The sequence below is a fragment of the Coccidioides immitis genome (assembly GCF_000149335.2).
Source record: "Coccidioides immitis RS genomic scaffold supercont3.1, whole genome shotgun sequence".
In the NCBI taxonomy this organism is placed as follows: domain Eukaryota; kingdom Fungi; phylum Ascomycota; class Eurotiomycetes; order Onygenales; family Onygenaceae; genus Coccidioides; species Coccidioides immitis.
Window position 1 is genome coordinate 2,196,051 of NW_004504310.1, and position 23,608 is coordinate 2,219,658.

Genomic DNA, 23,608 nt, shown 5'->3' on the forward strand with positions numbered 1-23,608 from the left:
TCATCCTTCCATTTCTCAAGCCAAACTTATTTCGTCCTCTTGTCTTGCTCTACAAAACTGTTGTCAGCAGCATATCCTGATCCTGTTGCCGCCTTGCCTTGATTTTTTGTCAAGTCACTGGCAGCAACACTGAATACCACCGCCTGTTTTCTTCTCTGGTTGACAGCATCTGGAGCTGCTCGTATAATGCTCGAAGGCTTTTAGATCTTCTAAAGTCGCCCATTTCCCTGTATTCTGCCTTGCGCGGACCTTATTGTTGTCATGTTCCGGGGCTTTTAACCGTCCAAGGACTCGTTTTCACTCTCTGAACTTGATTTCACAGTCTGTTTTTCCTTTTAATCATCCCTTGAGAGAAGCTCTTTTTTTTTTTTTGAAGGGGGTTGTGAATTCCAACTTCCGCCAAGATCTCAATATTTACCGAGTGCGCCTGCCACTCAGCGCAGGCGTATTGCGAACGATGGCAGATCAAACCGGATCTCCTCATAGCTCGGGCTCTTCTTCTTTCGATCCGTACTCGGCGGATTCCCCGGAAGGCCCGATGGAAAGCCTGGCAAGGAGCTTGGGCCAAGTTCCAGAATCGTTTGGCCATCAAGAACAGATTCCTGATGATAAGGAAAAATTTACTCCCAATTCGAGAGAACCTGATGAGCCTTCGAATCGAAGTAACGTTTCTCCGGAATTCCCAGACCAGGACGTCTTGACGGATCGACAACTTCGAAAAAGGAAGCGCGTTGCCACGGCCAATCAACCCGCACAAGAGAAAGATTCTCATTGGGAAAACGGCGACGGATATAGTTTTACTGAGAATGACCCCCAGTACCCCGCCGGTTCTTCTCCGCCGGAAGGGAACAAACGCCTCAAGTTCAATGGGCCTTCTTCCGAAATGCCGGAAAATGCTCTGGACAAATCAAAACTTCCAGGGGAAATTTGGCAACATGTTTTTAGTTTTCTTCCACCCACATCCCTGGGCCGTGTTCTTCAAGTGAACCATGTCTTCAAGGACCTGCTAACTGCAGACGTGACAGAGTTGTCTGCTAAGGGCGCAACTCCTCGTTCATTAAAGTATGTTCATCCAAACTCTATTTGGTCTTCTTCTCGAAAGACCTTTCATCCTGGCATGCCCCGTCCGCTCTCGCATCTGTCTGAGCTGGACATGTGGCGTCTTGTTCGCGGAACTGCCTGTCAGTTTTGCAATAAGTCTGGTTTTATCTCTTCGTCCGACAATTCCGTATGGGAAAACGGCCCCGGTATTAATGGAGTACGGATCATCTGGCCGTTTGCTGTCCGAGCCTGCAGCGAGTGTATTCATAATAATTGCGAAAAGGTTAGCGCTGACCCAGGACCGACTCCTTTGCTGTCACTCTTTCTAACCGGAACGTAGGAAATGGACCTTCTTTTCTCTTCCACTGTGCCCACTCTTCTTATTCCTGCTATTCCGTTTGCATTTTTTACCCAATCAATGCATTTTGTGTCTTCCGTCGTCCTTCGGTCAAACCAGCCTCCATCGGGTCTTAATCTAACTAAGTTCTACTTGAAATCTCATATCGAGGCGATGAGAAGCAAATTCGAGGAAGTCAAAGCCCTAGGAGCCGCAACAGCCGAGGAATGGGTTAAGGGCTTAGAGGGGAATGGAAAGGAGAAGATTGCTGATTCAGCTAGATGGGAGCAATGGGAACTTACCGGCGGTTTTCGTTCTCTCATCACCGCCGTTACCTCCCACTCTGGTCGGCCTAATATGGATTACATAGAGTCTGGTGGTCCCGGTTCCCACACCATTGGATCCAATTCTTCTCTTTCAAGCCCTCCTGGGGGGAACTTTCCTAGCCGCCCTAGACGGTCTTCAAATACGCATGGTAAGCCACCTCAAGTGATTTCCCATTGATGGCTGTTTACGGCAGCCCGGCAAATAGCTGCATTTCTGTCCTTATCACGGAGCTGTTGGAGTTTTGCAGATTTTTTCGAGGGCTCTGCGGGACGGTTGGGCTACATATAACAACATGACACCAAAGTCTTGTGTCGCCTCTTCTTTTCCTTCTCGTTCACTAACTTCTTGTGTAGCAAAGTCAGGAAATGTTCCAATGCAACAAGCATCCCATCATCGATCTGAGCGCAGCATTCGGGAAATAAACGAAGCAAAAGCCAGCAGGAAGGCCGAAATTGAGCGGAGGTGTGCTGAACTCGACCCACCCCTGAGTGCAGCTGTCTTGAGCCATATGGACTCTTTTCAAGCAGCTATTCAGATTCCTAACCCCTTTACTGATCATGCCTGGGACATCCTGAGGCCACGTTTACTATCCCAGAGAGAAGTCGCTGAGCGTCGCGAACAAGAACGCATTAAACAAGATAAAATTCTTCAAGCCAAATCAGAAGAACGGCGACAACAAGAAGCTCAGCTGAAGGAAGCTAAGGACTTACTCGACAAAGAATGGGATGAAATTCAGAGACCTATTCGCGAACGCATGGCAACTTACGCTGATGAAATCATTCGCGAAGGTTGGCGTGATGGAGATGGAGTGACCAAGGACAAGTGTCCTAAATTCGCGGCAGATGTTCTGATGTACGTTCGCAACAAATTCTACAGTGACTTGGTGAAAGAAGATGCCGTGGCTCGTAGTCTCGGCAAGCCAATTGAGGAAGACCGTCCTGGCGCGCCGCCGAAACGGAAGCTTATCTTGGAAAACATGAAATGGATCTTCGACCAGAAGATCAAACCTCTTACAGACCCACACCAAAAGGAGCTATTCCTTTGCAACGGCTGTGAGAATAACTCCAAGTACTACGGCTTCGAGGGAGTGGTCCAGCACTACGCCGCAAAGCATACCAGTGTCCTCAGCCTTGGTAGTGTTGTTGTGCATTGGCGTGCAGAGTGGCCGGAGCAACCTCCCTTTCACCCAAACCCAAATGCAGCTCGGGCTTTGATGTTTGCGATGCCTCGACCGACTATGGGCCAGCCCAATCTAGGCTACCAAAGCAATCCAATTGGGCCGGATGCTTACCCGCATATGTCTCCCGCGCCTTACCGAAGAACTCCATATACCCCCTACGCATATGGATCTGGACCATATCGCCCCCCTTCTCCTGCAGGTTCACAGTACTATCCCCCTCCGCAGGGAAGCTATGCATATCCTCCACCGCAGGCTGGCTATCCTCCTAATGGACCCTATGATCCACATACTCAACCTCCACCGCCAAATCCTGTCTATGGATCCCCATACCCTGGCCCAGGTTATCCCCCACCGTATCATGGTCCTGATGCAAGAGCTCCGGTGCCACCACCACCCGCGTATCCCCCTCACTATGGCTCCCAGCCACATATTCCTCCATATGGAGTCCCCTATTCTTCCAATTCCCATGCGCAGCGACCCGGGGCCCCTCCTTCTAACTCCCACAAATCCAACCCCAACAGCCAAGCTTATGGGTTCTATCAATCCCAAGTTGATGAGCTAGCGAAGAACGCTCGGGCTATTTGGAACGGCACGTCTGGTATTAAAGATCTCCCTCATAACGTCCGGGCTTTCGTGTTGCTGCACCATGTCGTCAGTCGATTTTCAGAACGTTTTGGCCACGAACCACCTCTAGCTCTCTTTTCGGACGCCCTCAGTACCCACCCACAAATGAAGCCTATCAAGAACCTATGTGGCCTGGTTTGCAAATCATGTTCAAGCGCCCACGCGTCCCATGGACGTCGCGGTCGTGGGCATGATCGGAAGCCTTTTAATTTACCTGCCATTATCAGCCATTTTCTCTCGGTGCACCTAACTAGAGATGATCCGCCACCCGACTGGAAAACGAAAATGATAGCTTTACCCGATGACGCCACTATATCTTCCCTAAATCAAACCCCAGGCATGGATCAAGCAAAGTTCCAATTAGTCACAGCTGCCTTTCCTTGGGTATTCGGTTCTAACGCCTCCAAAGCTTCGTTCAACGGTGCAACAACCAAGGATAATAGACCAGCGCTGAAGAAAGGTCAAACAGGAGCTGGTCGCTCTCACCCAACTGAGGAGCATACCAAATATCCTGAAGCGCGAGTTGCTGAAACCAAGCCTGTGGCACCAGAACCTCATCGCGCGCGCCTCGAGGTAGCTGTCGATGATTTCCCCAAGTTTATGGAATCTCCACTGGGTGATGGTATCAAACCTGTTGAACCTCCAAAGGACAATGAATATGATCCTCATCGACCTGCATACATCGAACCAGTGCGTGATCAATTCGGTCGGCTAGACAGTCGTCGCCCGCGAGCCAAAAACCTAGCAACAGCTCCGATTCAAGATGGACGTCTAGACGACCAAAGTCGCGTAGTTCCGCCGCCCGAACAACCGAGCTCTGAAATTCATCCCGACACCGCCAGGCTTGCCCACCGACCCGCAGCGATGATGGAATCCGACAATCGCCCGTATAAAGAGAGGCTATCCAAGCCTGAATTGGGTGGAACTGAGGCAGCGACTGGTATTATTGTTGATGCTCGTGCAGACATGGAGCACCCCGCTACACATACCAGAAATGTGTCAGAGGATGGGGAAGTCCCTGAGCCCCTTCATCCCCAAGGAGGAAATGGCAAAACTGGCTCTCCGGTTGAAGAATTGAGCGCAGCAGAACGCTTTCTCAGCAGTTTTGTGCCTGGCCAAGATCCGGAAGAATACAAGTCTGGCACCGGGGACGCTGATCGATCGAACGACCCGTCTAGGGCCAAGTGGCTGGACCCTGAGGACATGGATGAGCGTCGCTGGCGTGCTGATGCTGGTGGAGCAGGAGAAGGTAGTGTAGTTGGCGATGTCCCTCGAAGTGCGAGACATAGTTGGGGTGCTCGAACAAATAGTCCTGCTACAGCGCGAGGATATCGCGAGTTTGACCAGCGCTTTGATCCGCAGGACAATACCGGTAGACGTGCGGGAGCGATGTCCCCAGACACTGGAGAACCGCGACACGGAAGGCGAGGCGTTGCTTATTCGGAATCACGTCACCAGCCCGACCACCATGCACGTCGTCCTCAAAGCAGATTCGACAGGTATGAAGCCCAACGGCAAGGATCGCTTCGACCTCGATCTCGATCTCCAGCAGTCCATGATACTCTTCCGCTTGAACCAGCGTATTATCGTGATCGAAGTCCAAGAAACCGGTCCAGGCGACCAGTGTATCCGGATTATCCTCCCACCGAGGCATACTATGATCGTGTCCCTCTTGAACAGCCTGCCCCGTATACCCGGGCACCTCCTCATCCGCAGTACCAATATCTGGACGACCCCAGGTATGCAGATCGGCCGTACGACGGTACGGTGGAATACATTCCTGTTCGCGTCAGTGGTCGCGAATCGCAAAACCCTCCCACCTATTACATTGAGCGCCCTGTACATCGTGACGCTCCAAAAGAGTATCTTGACTATGAGATGGAGTATCGACGACAGCCTGTTTACGAAGACCAGGGGCAATATTACTCTCCAGAAACTATTCCTGCACCTGGGCCTATGCCGCGCCGCGCCCGGTATCGTTAAAGAAACGGTTCTTGCTCCATTACGCGTGATCAAGAATACCATTTTCAATTTACGTTTTGGGCTCCAGCTGTTTGGCTCCGCTGGGGCTCTTTTTTTTTTTTTTTTTTTTTCCTCCGACGTATTTCTCTCGACAATTTGTATATGTGTAATGACTGGATACAGCAGAATTAGTTCTGTGGTAAAAAGTTCTTCCCATCTTCTCTAAGTACCAGGAGAAAAGATGTCACCATCTCTCCCTTCTCTGTTCTTATTGTTCGACTGTGAGCTTTCGCCGATGCCTGAACTTTTTTTCTGGCTTGTCCCTTGCCAAAAATATGGAAGGTGTGGCTTTTTCTACAACCTTCCAGAGGCGGCGCCTTACTTTCCACGGAGTTGGTCTGCTGACGCCGTGATGTATGGGCCGCTTTTACTTCTTCTCGATGTCATACTATATCGGCGCTGACGCTCCTTTTAACGTTTTCATGAAGGCACAGAACAAATCGGAAGATTTGTAGTTTTCAGCTGTGGCCGATGGAGCGTGCAAAGGGGGTATAATGCATGTGAGGTGAAGCTGTGTGCTTGTTCCTTTCTTATTTTCTCGGCTTTTCTTTGAATCGAGTACTCGTTTTCTTGTTCCTTGGCCTTGTTGCCCGGAATTGCTCTGTTCTCATATCAATAAGTACTGATCTCAAATTGTGTATTATTACTATTATTATTATCATCATCATAATTGTGTGGGAATCTTATTTTTTTTTAAACACTTCCTGCTGTGTATTTACGTTCTTCGGGGTAGGTTTTGCCCTTTGCCATGTAATAACAAAAGCTGCCATTTCTTTATATGGTCATAAGTCGATCCTACAATATCTTCTCTTCGTCAAGCCGTTACTCCGCAGTCAATCGTGGATCCCAGATACGCCCTTTGACGTCATGTGCATGCTTGGATTGTTGATGGAGCGGAGGCCATCAGCGACAAGGACGAATAGAGATGCACCGCCCCTGGGTTCGCTCTGGTTGCAATAGTTCTTGTTACTATTCCTCGTAGGATGAGAGTAGATCCCCGCTGGATTGCTTTCTCTTCCAACACACATGGATCCTTTCTCTCTTGCAGCAGTGGGTCATATACGAAGGAATATGGCAGGGGAACTCGGGGTCATACTGATGTGCGGAGTCTGCGTGATACAACGACAACGGCTCCATTCGCCAAGTGAGCCGTGAGTCACCGTTGACAAGGAGTTTCTTCAAGTTCGCCACGCAGCTTGCCGTTGTTGTCGAATGTAGAACGATTTCTCCCCTGGTTCTCGGCGAGGCCCGTCAGCCCCAAGAAGCTCCAAGCGGTGAGCGCCTGGCTTGTTGTGGGGGAGGGGAAGTTAGTTAGTTTTAGTGCCAAACCTTGCAAGCTGACTGCGGCAAACGCCACCAAAAGCTGCGTAGCCAGCTGGCCGTTGGCGAGTAGAAGCAGTCGCCTGGCATCGGCTGCTGGATCTGGTGCAGCACCGCTTCTCATTTCGATAGCAGCGTGACGCCTTTCTCCTGGGCCATTGCTCTCTATCTGAAAGGCCATTCGCTCGTTTTTGTTGCATTCGATGGCTGAACCATGTCGAGACCAAGCATTCGAACCGTCCCGCTGGAAAATGCCCGACCCACACGAAGACGCGACGACTTATGAGTCTGACGATAAGAATGGCATTGCAACCCAGGATTTATCCTCAGATTCTGCCAACGGCGACGGCGAACAGTCCCACGAAAACATGGACGGCACTCCAGACGACATCGACCCCACTAACAGCGGAGGCTCACCCATCCTTCCCCGCGATCGACAACGACGGACAGCTACCTACGATTATGCGTACGAGAAGTCCGTGAGCCATGCAGAAGCCAAGCTGTTCTACCAGCGTCACCAGTTGGCATACCGACCAGCCGAAGGAGACACACCTCAAAGCCCTTCTTTACCATCAAGGGCGTCAGGAGCTCCCCCGTCGAGCTCCTTCGAGCTTGATTCTCCTACCCGAACTGCAAGTGCCGCGTCCCGCCTGAGCAATCAAGGCCAGTTCCTCCCACCACCTTCTCAGCACATAACGTCCACCCCGCTTGCAACGACTACCCTTCGCAGAGATAGCTTAGCTGCTGCAAATCAATCTGCCCGAGGGTACTCGCTACACCATGCACCTCTCCATGAAAATGAATCGCGTTTGCTTGCGTCGCAAGGAATACATGGTGCTGGGGCAGGATTTGGGGTTGGACAAGGAGCCGGTGGCTTCGTCGCCAATGATGATGCAATCACGGCTGAATTGGGCGTGATATGCCACAAGATTCAGTCTTTGCTAGATACCCGCCGTAAGTATATCAAGCTGTCGATGCAACGGTCCGAGGATAACCCGCGAGACGACCCGAGTTGGATTATCTACCCTCCACCACCAGAGCCCGCTTGGGGAGACTATGGCGAGCCAACGGGCGCAAATAGTATGGCGAACAGCATGGTGATTCCTACCGAGAATGATGGAGTTGAGAATGATGGCATACCTCCTTCGCCAGCACGCAAAAGAAGAAAGCCGGGACAGAATATTGGCGAGGATTTTGACATGGATGACCTTCTACCTTTACCGGAAGCGTCATCTATGGTTTTTAAATTGGATGAGAGCAGCGTTTATCAGGTCTATGATACCAAAGAGGCCTGTGAACTGGGCCAGCCAATAGTTCAAGTCCCGTCGTTGAGGGACTTCTACATGGATCTGGACACAATCATTGACGTTTCAACCGATGGCCCTATCAAGTCGTTTGCATTTAAACGACTCTCATATCTGGAAGGGAAATTTCAGCTACATGCGCTGTTGAATGAGTACCAGGAGATCGCGGATAGCAAGAAGGTCCCTCACAGGGACTTTTATAACGTCCGAAAGGTGGACACTCACGTTCATCATTCAGCATGCATGAATCAGAAGCATCTTTTGCGGTTCATCAAGAGTAAAATGAAGAAATCGCCCGATGAAGTCGTCTTGTTTAGAGATGGAAAGCATTTGACACTCCGAGAAGTCTTCGAGAGTATTAATCTCACAGCCTATGATTTGAGCATCGATACCCTTGACATGCACGTACGTCTCTCCAATTCGCAAGCACACATCTTCGCGGGCCATAGCTGATAGAGAAGAAACATAGGCACACACCGACTCCTTCCATCGCTTCGATAAGTTTAACCTGAAATATAACCCTATCGGGGAGTCTCGACTGCGAGAGATATTCCTCAAGACCGACAATTATATCAAAGGCCGATACCTGGCGGAAATTACTAAAGAAGTAATTTCCGACCTTGAATCGAGCAAGTACCAGATGGCCGAATGGCGCATTTCTATCTACGGTCGCTCCATGGATGAATGGGACAAGCTTGCCGCTTGGGTTGTGGACAATAAGCTGTTTTCTCCCAATATCCGATGGCTAATCCAGGTTCCACGATTGTATGATGTTTACAAGTCGAACGGTATTGTTGAGGACTTTGACGCCATCATCCAGAATGTCTTCCAGCCCTTGTTCGAGGTGACACAGGACCCGAACAGCCACCCGAAGTTGCATGTCTTTTTGCAGAGGGTTGTCGGCTTCGATAGTGTCGACGACGAAAGCAAGGCTGAGCGGCGACTCTACCGCAAGTTTCCAATTCCCAAGCAATGGAACACTAAGCAGAATCCGCCATATAGCTACTGGATCTACTTCATGTTTGCAAATATGGCGTCGTTGAATACCTGGAGGAAACGACGTGGTTTCAATACCTTTGTACTGAGACCGCACTGCGGAGAGGCGGGTGATCCTGACCACCTTGCATCCGCGTTCCTTTGCTGCTTCGGAATCAGCCATGGCATTCTGCTTCGCAAAGTGCCATTGCTGCAGTATTTATTCTACCTTGACCAGATCGGGATTGCCATGTCTCCATTGAGCAACAATGCACTCTTCCTTACCTATGAGAGGAACCCCTTCGCTACATTTTTTAGAAGGGGTTTAAACGTGTCACTTTCCACGGACGACCCGTTACAGTTTGCTTTTACCAAAGAGCCACTGATTGAGGAATATGCAGTTGCAGCGCAAATATATAAATTTAGCGCCGCGGACATGTGTGAGCTGGCAAAGCATTCTGTTGACCACAGTGGGTTTGAATTAAGCCTGAAGCAGAGATGGTTAGGGCAGAACTGCCATTTACCAGGTGTGGCTGGTAATAATATGGCCAAAAGCAATGTCCCTGATATCAGGGAGGCGTTTAGACACGAGACTCTACTTGGAGAACTTGGCTTGTAAGACCCCAGACATCCACCTGGACGAGAGTTGGTGAGATTACTAATTAGCCCGCTCATTAGGATGGAGAGATATGCTTCCAGGCCGGCAACCCAGCCGCAAACGCCGAAGATCGTGGCGCTTAATAAACAGCGGCAAGCCACGCAGGCTCCGTCGCCAAGCTTGTCTGGCAAGACCAGCGCTGCCAGCGCTCCAGCACCGTCACTCCCCCAACCGTCCTCGAACCAAGGCGGATATGAGTCTGTAGGTAATGCATCGTCCCCCAATTTTCCAACGAACTCTGCCCGGTTGCCTCCCGGGGCGCCACATACGGATTCATACACACAGACCAATGCGGCCGCTGCCAATCATAACAACGTCAATACCCAGGGTATCCAACAGCAACAAAGCTGGGACATGAAGCAGACGTGGCCCTCATTAGTGACCTCCGCGCCTGCGCAGGTCACATCTGTTCCACAGGAGGTGGTTTCACCATCCGGCCTAACAGGACCATTGATGGAGCAGAGAATCTTCCCTGGAATAGTGCACGCGCGGGTGAGACGCAACAGCAGCTTGCATGATGTCGACGAAGCTGCAGGGATCAGTCAGGAAACGACTATAGAGGAGGAGAAATCGAACGAAGATCAGAGTAACGAGGACGATGTCGACGAGGATGACAGTCCTCAGTTTGAAGAGCAGCAACCAGCGTGGCTGAGGGTGGAGGATCACGATGACGATGAATAATTTTTTGTTTAAGGGGGATATGACACCTCATTTGACCTTAATTTCGGTTGGCTCTTGTTATGTTTCAGTTTTATTCTCCTACATAGGCTATGTTTCCACGCGTGGTTCTATGAGTGTGTGGTTTTGCAATGATTATTCTGCAGCGAGAGTAGAGTTATGGAACTACTACTATTACTACTTGCCACAGTAGATAAACAATTGTATGGAGTTTGGCTGTTTTTTTTTTTTTTTTTTATTTTTATTTTGATTGATTCAATCCATAGTTTTCCCGCAGCAGCCAAAAGCTGAAAGCCCCTCGCCCCTGGCTTTGAGAGGGAGAGGGTAGGTTTCGAAGACCCTCAGCAGAAGTCCACTGTTATTCCATACTACACAGTTACCTTGGAAATTGCGATTGATCAGCCGTGCAGCGCGTAGATTTGTACTAACGAACAATAAGATTTCGGTGGAGCGATTGTCTGAGATTTTTCGTGGCAATCAAGCCTATGTTCCCGGGCGAAAAGACACCGGACATCGGCAGAGATCTAAAACCAGTAAGGGGCGATCGGGCCATGGAGCCAATCTCCAGAGAGGATGCACACCACGTACCATACACAAATAACCACAGCACAATGCCATGCAGCGCGAGGTGCGATCGAACGGCCGGGTGCATTGATTGACGCCGTCAACTGCGATGTCGTGCAGCCGCTTTCGGCGATGCGCCAATTTCCAGCGCAAGGCGATGACGTTTTCGGGACCCTGAGCCGTGACGAGGCTAAACCGCACTGAGACTAGTGGTGGCTAATAAGGCTCGTTAGTCAGCGGGTCATCCCACCCCCCTTGGCGGTGCTGTGGGGATACTTGGACGGTGAGTGATTTATTCTTAGCAAGCGTGTCTTTTCGGTGCGGTCTGGGTCAAGGATTTCCAGAAAAGGAGCTGCGAGCGAGTCTGGGCCTTTGTTTTTTTTCCCCTTCAGCTTCAGCTGGCCGACCCAGCTTCATTAGTTACTGCCATCGCCAGGCGAGGAAAAGGGGGTCAAGTTGTTGCGCTATTTGTCTTTGCTTCTGCTCTTCCCTTTGCCTTTCTTTGACGAGATTGTTACTGTTGCACGGCCTGTTTGTTCTGTGAAGGACGAAGCCGTCACTCGTTTTCGAAGAGCTGCAGATTTTAATTTCTTTTTCGTGACTTCGTGGTCGTCATTACTCACCGTCTTCCCAGGGCCTGAGTGGGTCGGCTGCCAGCACCTAATCCTGTTGTTTCAACAGCGACAACAGAATCAAGATAGTTACTCCCTCCGGGCCGCTTTCGGAGAACTGATGGGATTCAACGATGTTCGCAGGCGACCTCACAACGATCACCACTGCCACGTTTGCCCTGTCGATTTCGCTCACCACGAGTCGCCGATCCGAGGACTAGAGGATCACCACACACACCAGAGGAGACGGAAAATCTTAATATAATGGAAGAGACCACGAAGGAGGGACATAGCACCAGTAAAACCATCGAGTCGGGGTCGTCCGGGAGCTTGCCAAAGAGGAAGTTCGCGCCGCAGCTTGTCGAGTCAAGCAGTCGATCGTCAAGAAAACCCGAAAACCACCGTTCCGGTGCCCCCGAACAGTCACAACCTCGAAGCCGGATAAAACCACAGCTCATCGAAACGACCAAGGATCATCGCGGCGGGAAGTCGGGCAAATCCCATAGCGGAAACCCATCCCTGAAGCAACAGGAGGGCAAGGCAGGCAATGCCACGGTGCCTGACCCGAAATCTTCCCCCAAGAAGTTTACACCTCAACTCATCGAAACTGCAAAACGTTCCTACAGACAGGCTGGTCCAGACAGCCCCTCCACATTACCCCAAAGCCGAAATCGGATCCGAATTGCAGGATGGAGCGTCCCGTTGAACCCTCGTCCGGAGCACGAGGAGGATTCTCGGTTTTCCTACGCAAATCTTGTCCGTCGTCGGGACAGCAGGAGACATTCGTTTCGAGTTCCCGATCTTCCTGCGATACCGTCAAGCAGCAGCGATGACTCTCTCCCTTCCCCAGTGACTTCGTTTTCTACTACTCCCACATTCACTACGGATAAAACCTCGCAGCCATGCAACGCGCAAGCTCCATCTCCCGATAACACCGGTGGGCATTTTATGGATATTGATTTGTATTCTTTACCCGCTCGAACACGGGAAAGGCTGTTGAAAGAGCGAGCCCTTGCGGCTTTCCCCAATGAGCAGGTGTACCAGCCGGTCGCGCATTTTGCGATCGACAAGGAGGACGATGATGACACGGGCGACGATGATAGCAGTGTGGAGACTACGTTTAGGAGCATGACTCTTGATCTGGCAAGATTCCGACGGGAATCTAGTGTGGATTTAACATGGGAGCTGGAGGAGATGAGACGACATAAAGAAGAGTCAGAAATGCGGGCTAGAGAGAAACGCTTCGCCTCCGGCCACTCCCCGTTCTCTGCTGCCGCACTGGCAGCCAAGAGAATGATGGAGGAGGCCAGTGCTATGGATGGCATCACTGGTGGATGGCAGAAAGGTGCTGATGCGACAAACAAGAGGCGCGCTGTACGCCCTCCGATGTTGGGCGGTGATATTATTTTTCCCCAGTGCCAGTCACCGCAGACTACGCGGTGCGAGACTGACCAGACACCGACTTCCCACAAAGACGACAATGGTGGTGCACCTGAGCAGCAGGTTAATTCCCTCTGGATTCCCGAAGTTCACTGCGATCTTTGTGACGAACCCGGTCTATGGAATGGGACATGCAAGAGGCCTAGCGGGACAAATTTATCGGCCCTTTCCTCCGCGAATAAAGCCGCCCCTGAAACTGGCCCTGAGGATACAGACTGTGAAAAGTCTGTTACCGCTACTGGACTTTGTACGAACAATCTTGCTATTCCACCTACAAAGTCGCCTCGTCCCCAGGACAAAAAGAAATACGAAGACAAGCAAGCTTTGGAAGAGGAAATAAATCAGGAGTTTAACGATTCTTTTGTCACACAGATATACAACTATCTCTCGCTTGGCTATCCTTGTCTCGCACGCGATTATGACGAAGAATTCAGCTCTGTTACTGGAATATCCGTTGAAGAACTTCGGAAAGATGACCAGCATGCCAATGCGAAAGGTTATCTGGGCGCTCCCGAGGGACCTTCAGAGACCGACGGCAAGTGCATGCGGTGGACAGCCCTAAAGTTGTATATTCACGAATGGGCACGCCAGCAGCCTAGGGCGAGCAGTCCGGGATCTGGTCTTGAGGGCTGGGGTGTCAGAGCAAGAGGGAGCTGGGCGGTATAATCCCAGTCCTTGGCACGCCTCATTTCTTCGGAGTATATTTTTCTTTTTTTTTTTTTTTTTTTTTTCATTTGGGCTCCTGGGTTGGGCTAGGTTGCAAAATTTTATTTGGCCACGGTGTTTGGCGACAAGTTCTATTAAAGGGTTTTCGGCTTGCTGTTCGATAAATTTCCTTACAGCGACACGAATTTTCTTGACTAAGTGGGTTTTACGATTCTCGATCTGCAGTTTTATATCCTCCCAGTGTTTGTGAAAGATCTTTATCGGTTTTGGCGATTCCCCTTGATAGCAAAGGTGTTAGTGCCTTGTCCATTCTGTCCTGATCGCGCGGCGTATGGGATCTGGTGTGTTTTTGTTTTCACTTCTAGACTGGCATTGTACTTTTCAGTTTTTATGAAGGGATGCTCCATCAATTGAAGCGACTCGAATACAAGCGCAACCCAGATAAATTCCTACTTGGGTCCTTGGGAATGGAAGCTCGTGTAGCAACTCGCTAGAGAGACAGGGAATGTCTTCCTATATTGGATATCGCTCAATATTGCTTAGGGGCCTTCGTGCGGTTCCTCTGCTGTTCTCTCGAGCTATCCAGGACCGCCGACCCAGAGGCGATTTTGACCAAGTCAAGCTTGAAAACTCCGTCAGACAAATCTCTCGTTAGTGATTATTATCATTATTCTTGTCCATTGCTATTATCATTATTATTATTATTAGTCAGAATAATATATTTCGAGGAAAAGGGCAGAAAGAAGAAGTTATCATTTGTATTGACAAGAGGGAGTGTCGCCTTTGTCGACCTTGTCCCATCATCAAAAATAAGTCAATAATTCCGCTGTGTGACAACAGGAAACTGCTATCTAACCCCTCTCTTCCAAAATCACCATGGCTGCGCGTTGAAGGAAGTCGGGCGCCAGAAAGACTGGGTGTAAAGCAAAGTCAAACATCAGAAAGATATCGCAAGGTGAGCCAGCTACTTATCAACCACTGTCCTTTGACTGACACTGTAGAGAAGCCGGCAGGTGGAACCGCTCGAAGTACCCTCAACGGTGAATGTCTTCCCAACACCCGGGCGGCCACTAACTAACCAGATGGGCGAACAAGATAGGGGGATTAGTTAAGTTTAAAAAAAGGAATTTTGGGCAACTTACTCTGTCCTCCGCACTGCCAAAAGCACATTCAGCCCATACTCTTTATTTAGCCACAAGACCATATGTCTTACATAGTTAACTTTCATTCAGCCACCGCCTGTACATTCCTAGTTTCATTCGTCCATCACACTGATATGGCGGATCTTTTTGATCTGTACTGGTCCTACGAGCCGGACTCCAACTTTTTGAATGGCTGCAAAATCCAATCAACGTCGAAGGTTGTTGCAGGGATGCCACAGGAGAAAAGGTGGATTTCTCAATGTCGCCTGCTCTACTAAAGGGCTATCCACAACTGCCAGAAAATTTCTTCTCCAGGGACAAATTGGAGGCTCCCCAGTGACTATGGTTTCACTGGTTTTATGGAGACTGCTGTTGATGAGATCCAAGAAGATGTTCAGATTACCAAGCCAGAAAAGTAAGAGAAGGGTACTCATTTTACCTTCATACAGATTGTCAGCGTCTTCAACTGACCTTCTCACACCAGGGCTCCAGGCTAGTTATTTGCGGATACGACACTGAGCTCACGGTTCTTGTTTGAACTCCTTTTAACAATATGCAAGTTCTAGTACATTAAGAACAATAGACTACAAAAAAGCCGTTGGTCGGTCTGAGGTCATGCCAGTACAACGTTCCCGATGTGACACTGAATGCAACTTAAAATAGGGAAGGCAAATCAGGGCCTCCTCTTTTGCATGTGGGAACTCAGGTTACATTTTTGGGCTTTGGGAACGGTGCTAGCTATCGCGAACAGGTTGGAGGGAGTTAGGTTGGAGGTACCGAATCTCATACAGCTAACCAAAACATCCTAGGTTCAATCACAACAGTGATACAGACTAGAAATGTGCAATCCAGTGACTTCTTCATGACCACTGGTGCCTTGTAGAGGTATTTTGGAAGGCTTAATGCTCATTCCATTGTCTATCCACATAACAGTCAGCGACAAGCACAGACCACCTCGCAAGGCAGGTAGGTATCCTTACCCCCCCCAAAAGAGTGAGGCGGCAATCGCCAACAGTCCCCGGAGCTAGGGATTGACGAATGAGAGGAATCATGTGTTTGGAGGAAAGCCAGTGAGGCAACCAGAGAAGAGCAAGCCATTCTTATGCCTTCCTAGAGTCCTAAACGGTAGCCTCAGCAGTGGCAAGCTTGTGCCACAAGCACCAATTGCTTGAGTATGCAATCGATCTGTGTCATGGACCGGCAGTAGTTAGTCTATGATATGGGAGTGGTTGATTAGTTATTCTGCGGCGTGGTCTGGTCCTGTCCAGTGCACTATTAAATTTTGAAGCAAAATACGGAGCAGTTGAGTACTTTGAATGACATCATCCCTGCGGACCATGGGACTGGCCGATTAGCAGAGAGCTCTGTTTACCGTATCAATCATCGATGGAATTAGGAGAGGCCTGAACTCCATACTCTGTCGTTGCTCGATCCCCTCTCATTTTTTACCATTAATACCCTTTTTTCTTTTTTCTTCCAGACAGATGCTATCTATCATCCTGTGGGCGGCCAGTACAGGATTGGCCTCCCTCCAAGCCTGCAAATTCATATCACCTTCATGACCTGGCAGCCAAGATGAACGATTGATCTCTAGATGTCAACTGCTCCCGGGACTCGAAGCTCTACACTGCCCAAACAGTGTAAGCCATCTTGCCGAGTACATTCCTCCCTCCCTTGTCTGCGCATCAAACGGATGTGAGCGGCTTCAGCTGCCGATTTCAATCATGCAACATGCGAACAGAGCTTGCACAGGATGTACCTCCTCCTGCTCCGGCTTTTATGACGTGTTGGGTAATACCAAGAAATCTAGTTGCGTCCACTTGGACTCCATTGGCCGCCAGACAATGTGTCCTCATTTTTTTTTTTTTTTTTTTTTTTTTTTTTTTTTTCTTTCTTTTGCGCTCTGACGGGCAGCTCCGATGCTGGTGCTATCGCAGCCTGCCCTCAAGCTATGCTCCCTTCTATCCCTGTCACTTTTGCTCTTTTCCAGCGAGGTTAGCTTTTTGCTCAGACACACTTGTTTTCAATATGGTTTACTCGTTTGTTTCATTTGTGATCACAATACTTTGGTCTGGTCAAGGCCGCACAAGGCTGCAGAAACTGGGTGTAAATGGTCTGACACACTTTTTGGCCTCTGGTTAAATTGCATCTCCCTTGTCTGATGACTGGTGTGCATACAAATTGGAGGCTTTGTCTACCCGTTTGTGACGTTTGTGGCCTGTGGAGAGTAGCGAATTCCAAGATACCTCACGGTCTCTCAGTTTAGTTTGCCAACGAATATTTTCAACATTTTCTGCACTTCTGTCTGCTAGATTGCAAATTTCAAGCTCTACTAATACCTTATTTCAGGCCCAGATTTGTTATCTGACCTGTTCCTCTAACACCCTAGCCCAGTCTACCTCAAGTGCCTCACAGAAGACTCCATCCCATCTGCTTCCTAAAGCTGGGCGATACTGTACTCCCTTTGAGTGAAACCGATCCCCTCCTGTTACCAGTGTTCTAACATTATTTGTGAAACCGATCCCCTCCTGTTACCAGTGTTCTAACATTATTTGGGTCTTTTCAACTTGATCAGTATGAGTGAGCCGACTTATCTCGCCCTCGCCCCTATGAATAGGATGTTGCATTCGGTTGAGCCGCCTAGACCCCCGGATGAATATTCAGTCCCCCTTGGTGGTTATGACCAGCGTCACCATCCATCAGTGCCGCCCAGATTGCCACCTTCGAGGAAAAGTAGCGTCCACGAAGCTACTCACAATTATTTAGCGGACCTGAAAATGTTGGATCAAGATACCTCCCCCTCTTGGAGAAGCACACCACCAATAGAATCTCCCGCGAGTGAAAGCGACGATGAGAACGATGCTTCTTTTTTACGGTGCGTCTTGTATCGAGATCCGGAACCGGACTCAACCTTCATACCACCTCGCCACGGATTCCAAACCGACGAAACAAACCCGCTACCGTATAGGCTTGATGAATGGCTGAGCTTCCAGTATCCTCTCCAGCTTGCCGATGCCTACAACGAAATTTATGACGAATACCACCACCATTTCCTTACATTCTTCGAGAACCACCAGCTAGAGAGAGTTGACAGCCCTGTGGACTCAATGTTAAATAATTGGGATAGCGACGATGAGTCGATCATATCGTCTGTAGCGTCATCCATCCCCGCTTGGAGTGGAAGTCTAAGTAACCTTACAATGCATGTCGGAGCAAGCTTCCTGGAGCTTACACCAAGACGGGACTCCAATGGCCCGTAATTAAACGAAACGTTTATGTTGACGCATTAACGGTCCGAGCCCGGCGAATTCCTGGCGTTACCACGTCGGTGTGTTTGGTGTATTTGGAATACGATCTACTATCCAGGTCCTTTCTGTACGGAATTTGTTTCAGGATTGTGGCCAGTGAGATCTTCAGCGCGGTGCTTGGTGTATAACTTTGGTCAGATTGGTTCAAATGTTTGGTTATAGAGATCCTGTCTCAGGGGTTGCATTCCCAGCTGGGTATCTAAAGATGACACCACGGTTTTTATATTGTGTATTGTCCATGTCTTGGCTCCCAATTTTCGTGCTCTGTGTTTAGACATAGTCATGCTAATTTTTGGTTTTGAATACTCGCCATTCATCCCTAGACATAGGTGGAGTTCTGAATCTGATATTGGGACTTCTTCCTTATGATGAACCCACGGGCCTTTCTTAGACATTGGGGTCACACAAAAGAGAAGTATTATTTGTAAACGTGTCGCTATAACAGGTTCATATCCTTACCAATGTAGAAGCCAGCCTGGGGAGCTTGATAATGAAATTCGGAGAACTACTGACTCCCATCGGTTGGTGTGGGAGAATAGCGAATGGGGTAGTTCCGTCCGTTGCTGAGTGAACTGGATTGCTCGCCAACAACAGCCTCTTCACACAGTGATCATCAACATCGATATTCTTCTACTTGGCTTTTCACTTTGTCAGCCATTCACTCCACCAACCCATACCATCCTCAACCTTTTGCTTTTTTTTAAAGAAAGCATGGTTTCACTTGTCCCAATCCCACTCCCAAACCATTGAACCTTTGATACACTAGCAACAATGCCAACCCTTAAACAGCTAACCTGCCATGTCGAATGGGCTCCAACTGATATTCCCTTCAAGGAATATGGGATAGCTTACGGCGATGGCACCGTGGAAAGCTATATTGCCATCCCCTCAACGTCGTCACCATTCTCCGTCAGTCTCAAGTCCAACGGCTACATCGCCCCGGGTCTGGCCATGTTCGTTTTCATGGATGGTGTTTATCAGTGTAACAGGAACAGAGATGACCTGATTGCTACGGAAGGCAAACCCAGAGAAAAAGCCAAAGGAGATAGAGGGAAAGGAGCGCGTAAAGGAGTGAATTTTCGCGTGAGACAAAAAGAAGAGATGCGAGGTGATGGAAAGTGGATTGGGAGACCATGGAGATTTGAACCGCTGCAGATAAGTAAGTACAAAACTTGACGGGTGCATTTTTGACGAGTAAGGGTGTTGACATTGCGGGGTTCGCCATGATAGTTCCAGAAGTGCCAGGAATGCCAGATATTGGCCCTAAGAGTCATTTCGATCACCTTGGAGAAATAATGGTGATTGTCCTCCGCTGCGTACCAAGAAATGGCGGTGCCGATGGGCTGTCTGATGGCTCCCGAACACCAGATTCAGCCATGGCACCGAGTCTTGATCCCAACGGTAAGGTAGCCGGCTAATAGGCCAAAGCATCAGCGGCTAACCTAAATCCAGATATCGACGCTGCGTTGAGCGATGAGGAGTTTGAAATCGCCAAAGCAAAGTATAATAAGAATCCAGAACCGGAGCCAGCTCCTGGAGTCAAGCCCCAGCTAGAATGTGCACTGGGAGACTTTAGCATGCTTTTTGATGGCGCGAACGATGGATATTATCCATCTCATCGGTATCAACACCAACGTCATCATCATAGACATGCAAGTCAGCGATCAAGACGGACCCACGAGCGGGATGAAGACTACTGTCCAGGTTGTGACTCCGCGCACCATCGCCCACGGAACGCAGAAAATTTCACACCTCTGCCCTCGCACAGCAGCTCGGATATTCGTGGGAAACAGGCATCATATGATCCAGAGCCATCAGAATCTGGCGATAACTCTTCATTTTGCGCCAGGCATATATCTAGGACCGCACGATACTCATCAGGCCAGCAAGATCGCCCCCATAGTTACCATGATCGTTATGGCCGACACCCGGTCAGACGACATTCTCGCTCACAACGCAGTAGATCAAGAAGTCATTCTTCGGATTATCACCCTTACAATCCCAGAGAACTGCGAGCCAAGCCTTCAGGGTGGCCTCGATGCCGCCACCGACAAAACCACGGAAAACACGACCGCAATCTTTCGCTAAATTCCGAGTTAATAGGAACCAATTGTCATTGCTCCAAGTGTAGTCGTTGGAGCCAACCCACCCGTCCAAATGCTCAGGATGCACGCGATCATAGATCCTGTGAAGAATGCAATTTGATGCTAGAAACCGGCCCCGAAGTACCCAGGGAACTTTCCAGGTACCGGGGAAGGGTGCTGACCACCCACAACTACTGCCCTGAATGTGACGAGGGTGAAAAGTATGAAGAACGGGATGTTAGGCACGACCAGACGTATAATTGCAGTCACCCTGGCAATCCACGAAATGAACACGATACACATTCACGCAATGGAACGAACCGAGAAGAAAAAGTTGCATACGGGACTACCATACAATCGACTTCCCAGGGTGTGCCGTCAATCGTATTGAATGTGAACCCACCGTCATGGGGTAACGAGCATTCGACCTGCAAATCCTGCGATAACCAACTTGACGTCGCTAATAACGGTTGTTACATGATCTCAGACGGTCAAAAAGTCCCACATTATTGCAGAGGGCCTCGAACTCGAGCGCCTAATGTTCGCACTTGGGAGGAGAGCCGTAATTGCAGCGGCAATTGTAACCATGTCCCAGGAGAATCCCCTCCAACTGGAGTGCAGGACCATAGCTCGGACAGGTCAAATGGCAATCAGTCCAGCTGGCCCAATCATGGAATACATAATGGAGGTCAAAGAGATGATCAGGATGGTCGAAACCGCACGACTGGTGAACCGGGATGGGACAATGGCTCGAATGGATCGAGAAATGAAGGGCCTGGTAACAACGGATCGGGGAACTGGGACAAGAGTAGCTTGGGCCCGCAGGATTGCAACAACAATAGCGATAACCGATCCAATAATGACATGGGAGACGACTGGGCCAATGCTGGCAACAGAAACACCCATGAACAGCCAGATTGGAATAACAACGAAACCCAGAAAAGTTGGGGTGGCGATAACAACGGTAGTACGAATGAAAGCCGGTGGGACTCTGGAAATGTCGAGAATCCGAACAATGAATCTCACCAGCAAGTTAATTGGGACAACGACAACCAATACAATGGACAAGCCCAAGACCATAATAATTGGGGGAACAGCGATAGCAACGACAATGGGAATGGTGGACACGAGAGCGGCGCGAATCACGAGTGGCACCCAGGAGGAAGCTGGGAAGATAAAAATAATAACAGCAGGAATCCTCCTGAAATCCAGGCTGCTTCAAATAATGACCAAGTGGATCCTCAGCCTGTTCCACAGCAAGCGTCCCAGCAAGCGGCTCAGCAAGGCCCCTGGATACCAATACAGCCTTATCGTTTCGTGGCACCGAATCGGCAGTCCCTTTGCGCATCCCAAGTGTACTATAACCAGCAAGATGACGAGCCACCGCTATATACCGTCCCAGAAGCAATTGCCCAAGCCGAATCGTTGTCACACCAGGTACAGCTAGGGCGAGCGCAGGATTACAAGCACAAACTGCGGGTCCCCGAGTATTTGGATACGATGGACGAACCGTATGCCAAATTTGTGTTTAAGTATCGGATGCAAGGTGAGTTGAAATTCAAGCCGCCATCCATCAACGCAAAGCTAATTATGGTATCCAGAAACTATTGAACAAAAGTTCAATGTGAAAGTCGAACGCGATCCAGAGGTGGAACGAAAGAAATTAGAAATGTTGCCTAAATCTGACATTGTTACCCAGCTTCTTCAAGCACAGGTATGGCAGACAAGATCTGAAGAATAGGGGGATATAACGGGTTAACTTCGAAACAGGGACTCATAAGTAATCAGCCCACTTTAAACCCGGTTGCTCCCGGTCAACCAGAACAGTCAAGTGCAGAGTTCGTACAGTATGGTACCAACGTCGGAAACCTAGGGGGCCAAAACTTCCGGGGATATTGGCCTTTGGATAGCAATTTTATGCCTCCACCACCTCCGATACTTGGAGCTCCGGGGCCCAGCGTATCATCGCATCCAGCTAATTTACCCGATTTGAACAACTTCAGCACTGACGGCACTAACAGCAATGGTGTTCCACTTCCATTACAAGGTATTTTCATGTGGCGTCATCCGTCATATGGATATCGTTGCGAGCCGGTCATGAGATTCCAATCACGGGATGAAAAAACTAGCACGGACAGCCGAGGCCATAGTCGAAAGCCTTCCGTACGTTCAGGGAGCACCAAGAACAGCATCAATAGCGGAAAGAGCAGTAGCCACCTTACAAGCTCCGGAAACGCCACGAGGAATATGGAGGACTCCGACCAAACGAGGGGACACGGTAATGGGGATCCGTTTCAAAGTCGTCATTCTGGTTGCAACAGGAATACCGCAGGGGGCGCCTCAAATACCGGAGATTCCTCCCAGAGCGGTAGGGTCGTCAGCGGTTCCTCAACTGGTAGCGGAGATCCGTTTCAAAGCCGTCACGCAAATGGAAACGGCAACAGCAATACGGTTGACAAAGCTAGGTCTGGAGATCCATTCCAAAGCAAGCACAGTCAAGGTACCAATCGGGGTGGCAGCGGATTGTCTTCAAGAGGCGGAGATCCATTTCAAAGCCGCCATACTAGGAAAAACGGCAATCCCCATAAGGGTGGAGATCCATTCCGGAGCATACATACCCAGAGCAACGGCTCTGGCGCAAGAAACGAGGGAGATAGATTTCAAAATGGAAATAATCCGAGGGATCGCAGCAGCTCATGCTCAGATAGGCAGAGGAACAGTTTAGGAGGGAATTCGGCGTGGAATGCCACTAGGTATCAGGGCAAGCAAAGCAGTCATGACTGGAAGCAGGATGAGGCAAGCGGAGTTGACTGGTAGAGCGTCGCGGAGCAGAGTAGATGGGAATCATGGGAGTGCATATTAACCGAGTTGAATTCACAGAGATTGTAAAAGAACTAGAGTACGGAGTACTTCGTATGTAGTAGTTGTCCAAAACAGACACTGACCCGGCAGTGCGGTGGCTGGGCTGGCGGCGGTGAGGGGCTCGGGACGGATCAACAATTACCCGAAACTCAATTGCGACGTCCGCTCAGCTTCTCCCTGACGATCGCGGGGACATCCTTCAACTTCGCTGCCTTCTGAACGGTATCTGTCCCAGGGCCGGAGAGCGGTTGAATTCTCGATTATCTTGTTCTTCGCACGAGCGTGGGCTTTTCAGTGCCATTTTTCTCCTCCAACAGGAGATTGAAGAAACTGAAGAGCAGCAGAAATGGCTACCCCACTGATGGAACCTTCCTGGGTATTTGGTTGCTCCCACCTTGTAAACCAGAGGGTACCCAGTATGAAGCTGGAAATCCTTTTCAAAGCTCGCCTGTTGATACATTCAAT

General features: G+C 49.6%; 8 protein-coding genes across 8 annotated transcripts; 6 read left to right on the forward strand and 2 right to left on the reverse strand.

Moving 5' to 3' along the window:
* Positions 1 to 457: 457 nt before the first annotated feature.
* CIMG_02290 (uncharacterized protein) lies at positions 458 to 5,492 on the forward strand (the record flags this gene model as incomplete). Its single annotated transcript, XM_001248518.2, has 3 exons — positions 458 to 1,324; positions 1,382 to 1,853; positions 2,059 to 5,492. The coding sequence occupies 3 exons, from the start codon at positions 458 to 460 to the stop codon at positions 5,490 to 5,492; spliced, it is 4,773 nt and encodes a 1,590-aa protein (XP_001248519.2).
* Positions 5,493 to 6,687: 1,195 nt separating this feature from the next.
* CIMG_02289 (uncharacterized protein) lies at positions 6,688 to 7,032 on the reverse strand (the record flags this gene model as incomplete). The annotated part of the gene is made up of 1 exon (XM_001248517.2): positions 6,688 to 7,032. One exon carries the CDS (start codon positions 7,030 to 7,032, stop codon positions 6,688 to 6,690), a length of 345 nt encoding a protein of 114 aa, XP_001248518.2.
* Positions 6,978 to 10,469, forward strand: CIMG_02288 (AMP deaminase; the record flags this gene model as incomplete). The annotated part of the gene is made up of 3 exons (XM_001248516.2): positions 6,978 to 8,560; positions 8,625 to 9,745; positions 9,809 to 10,469. The coding sequence occupies exons 1-3, from the start codon at positions 7,055 to 7,057 to the stop codon at positions 10,467 to 10,469; spliced, it is 3,288 nt and encodes a 1,095-aa protein (XP_001248517.2). The 5' UTR covers positions 6,978 to 7,054.
* Positions 10,470 to 11,558: 1,089 nt separating this feature from the next.
* CIMG_02287 (uncharacterized protein) lies at positions 11,559 to 14,378 on the forward strand. Its single transcript, XM_001248515.2, has one exon. The coding sequence runs from the start codon at positions 11,906 to 11,908 to the stop codon at positions 13,745 to 13,747; it is 1,842 nt and encodes a 613-aa protein (XP_001248516.1). The 5' UTR covers positions 11,559 to 11,905; the 3' UTR covers positions 13,748 to 14,378.
* Positions 14,379 to 17,465: 3,087 nt separating this feature from the next.
* Positions 17,466 to 18,149, forward strand: CIMG_10907 (uncharacterized protein; the record flags this gene model as incomplete). Its single annotated transcript, XM_012358942.1, has 1 exon — positions 17,466 to 18,149. The coding sequence occupies one exon, from the start codon at positions 17,466 to 17,468 to the stop codon at positions 18,147 to 18,149; it is 684 nt and encodes a 227-aa protein (XP_012214365.1).
* A 377-nt stretch (positions 18,150 to 18,526) lies between these two features.
* On the forward strand, positions 18,527 to 20,285 carry CIMG_12701 (uncharacterized protein; the record flags this gene model as incomplete). Its single annotated transcript, XM_004445626.1, has 4 exons — positions 18,527 to 19,356; positions 19,428 to 19,598; positions 19,650 to 19,754; positions 19,846 to 20,285. Exons 1-4 carry the CDS (start codon positions 18,969 to 18,971, stop codon positions 20,283 to 20,285), a joined length of 1,104 nt encoding a protein of 367 aa, XP_004445683.1. The 5' UTR covers positions 18,527 to 18,968.
* CIMG_12702 (uncharacterized protein) lies at positions 20,186 to 21,523 on the reverse strand. Its single transcript, XM_004445627.1, has 2 exons — positions 20,347 to 21,523; positions 20,186 to 20,281 (listed from the first exon to the last, which is right to left on the reverse strand). Exon 1 carries the CDS (start codon positions 21,359 to 21,361, stop codon positions 20,921 to 20,923), a length of 441 nt encoding a protein of 146 aa, XP_004445684.1. The 5' UTR covers positions 21,362 to 21,523; the 3' UTR covers positions 20,186 to 20,281; positions 20,347 to 20,920.
* Positions 21,524 to 21,930: 407 nt separating this feature from the next.
* CIMG_12703 (uncharacterized protein) lies at positions 21,931 to 23,173 on the forward strand. The gene has a single exon (XM_004445628.1). It carries the CDS (start codon positions 22,199 to 22,201, stop codon positions 23,096 to 23,098), a length of 900 nt encoding a protein of 299 aa, XP_004445685.1. The 5' UTR covers positions 21,931 to 22,198; the 3' UTR covers positions 23,099 to 23,173.
* Positions 23,174 to 23,608: the final 435 nt, after the last annotated feature.

Excerpts from the sequence above, each read along its gene's own strand:
- CIMG_02287 (XM_001248515.2), top strand. The coding sequence starts at position 11,906 with ATGGAAGAGACCACGAAGGAGGGACATAGCACCAGTAAAACCATCGAG.
- CIMG_12703 (XM_004445628.1), top strand. The coding sequence starts at position 22,199 with ATGCCTCCACCACCTCCGATACTTGGAGCTCCGGGGCCCAGCGTATCA.
- CIMG_12702 (XM_004445627.1), bottom strand. The coding sequence starts at position 21,361 with ATGGTCTTGGGCTTGTCCATTGTATTGGTTGTCGTTGTCCCAATTAAC.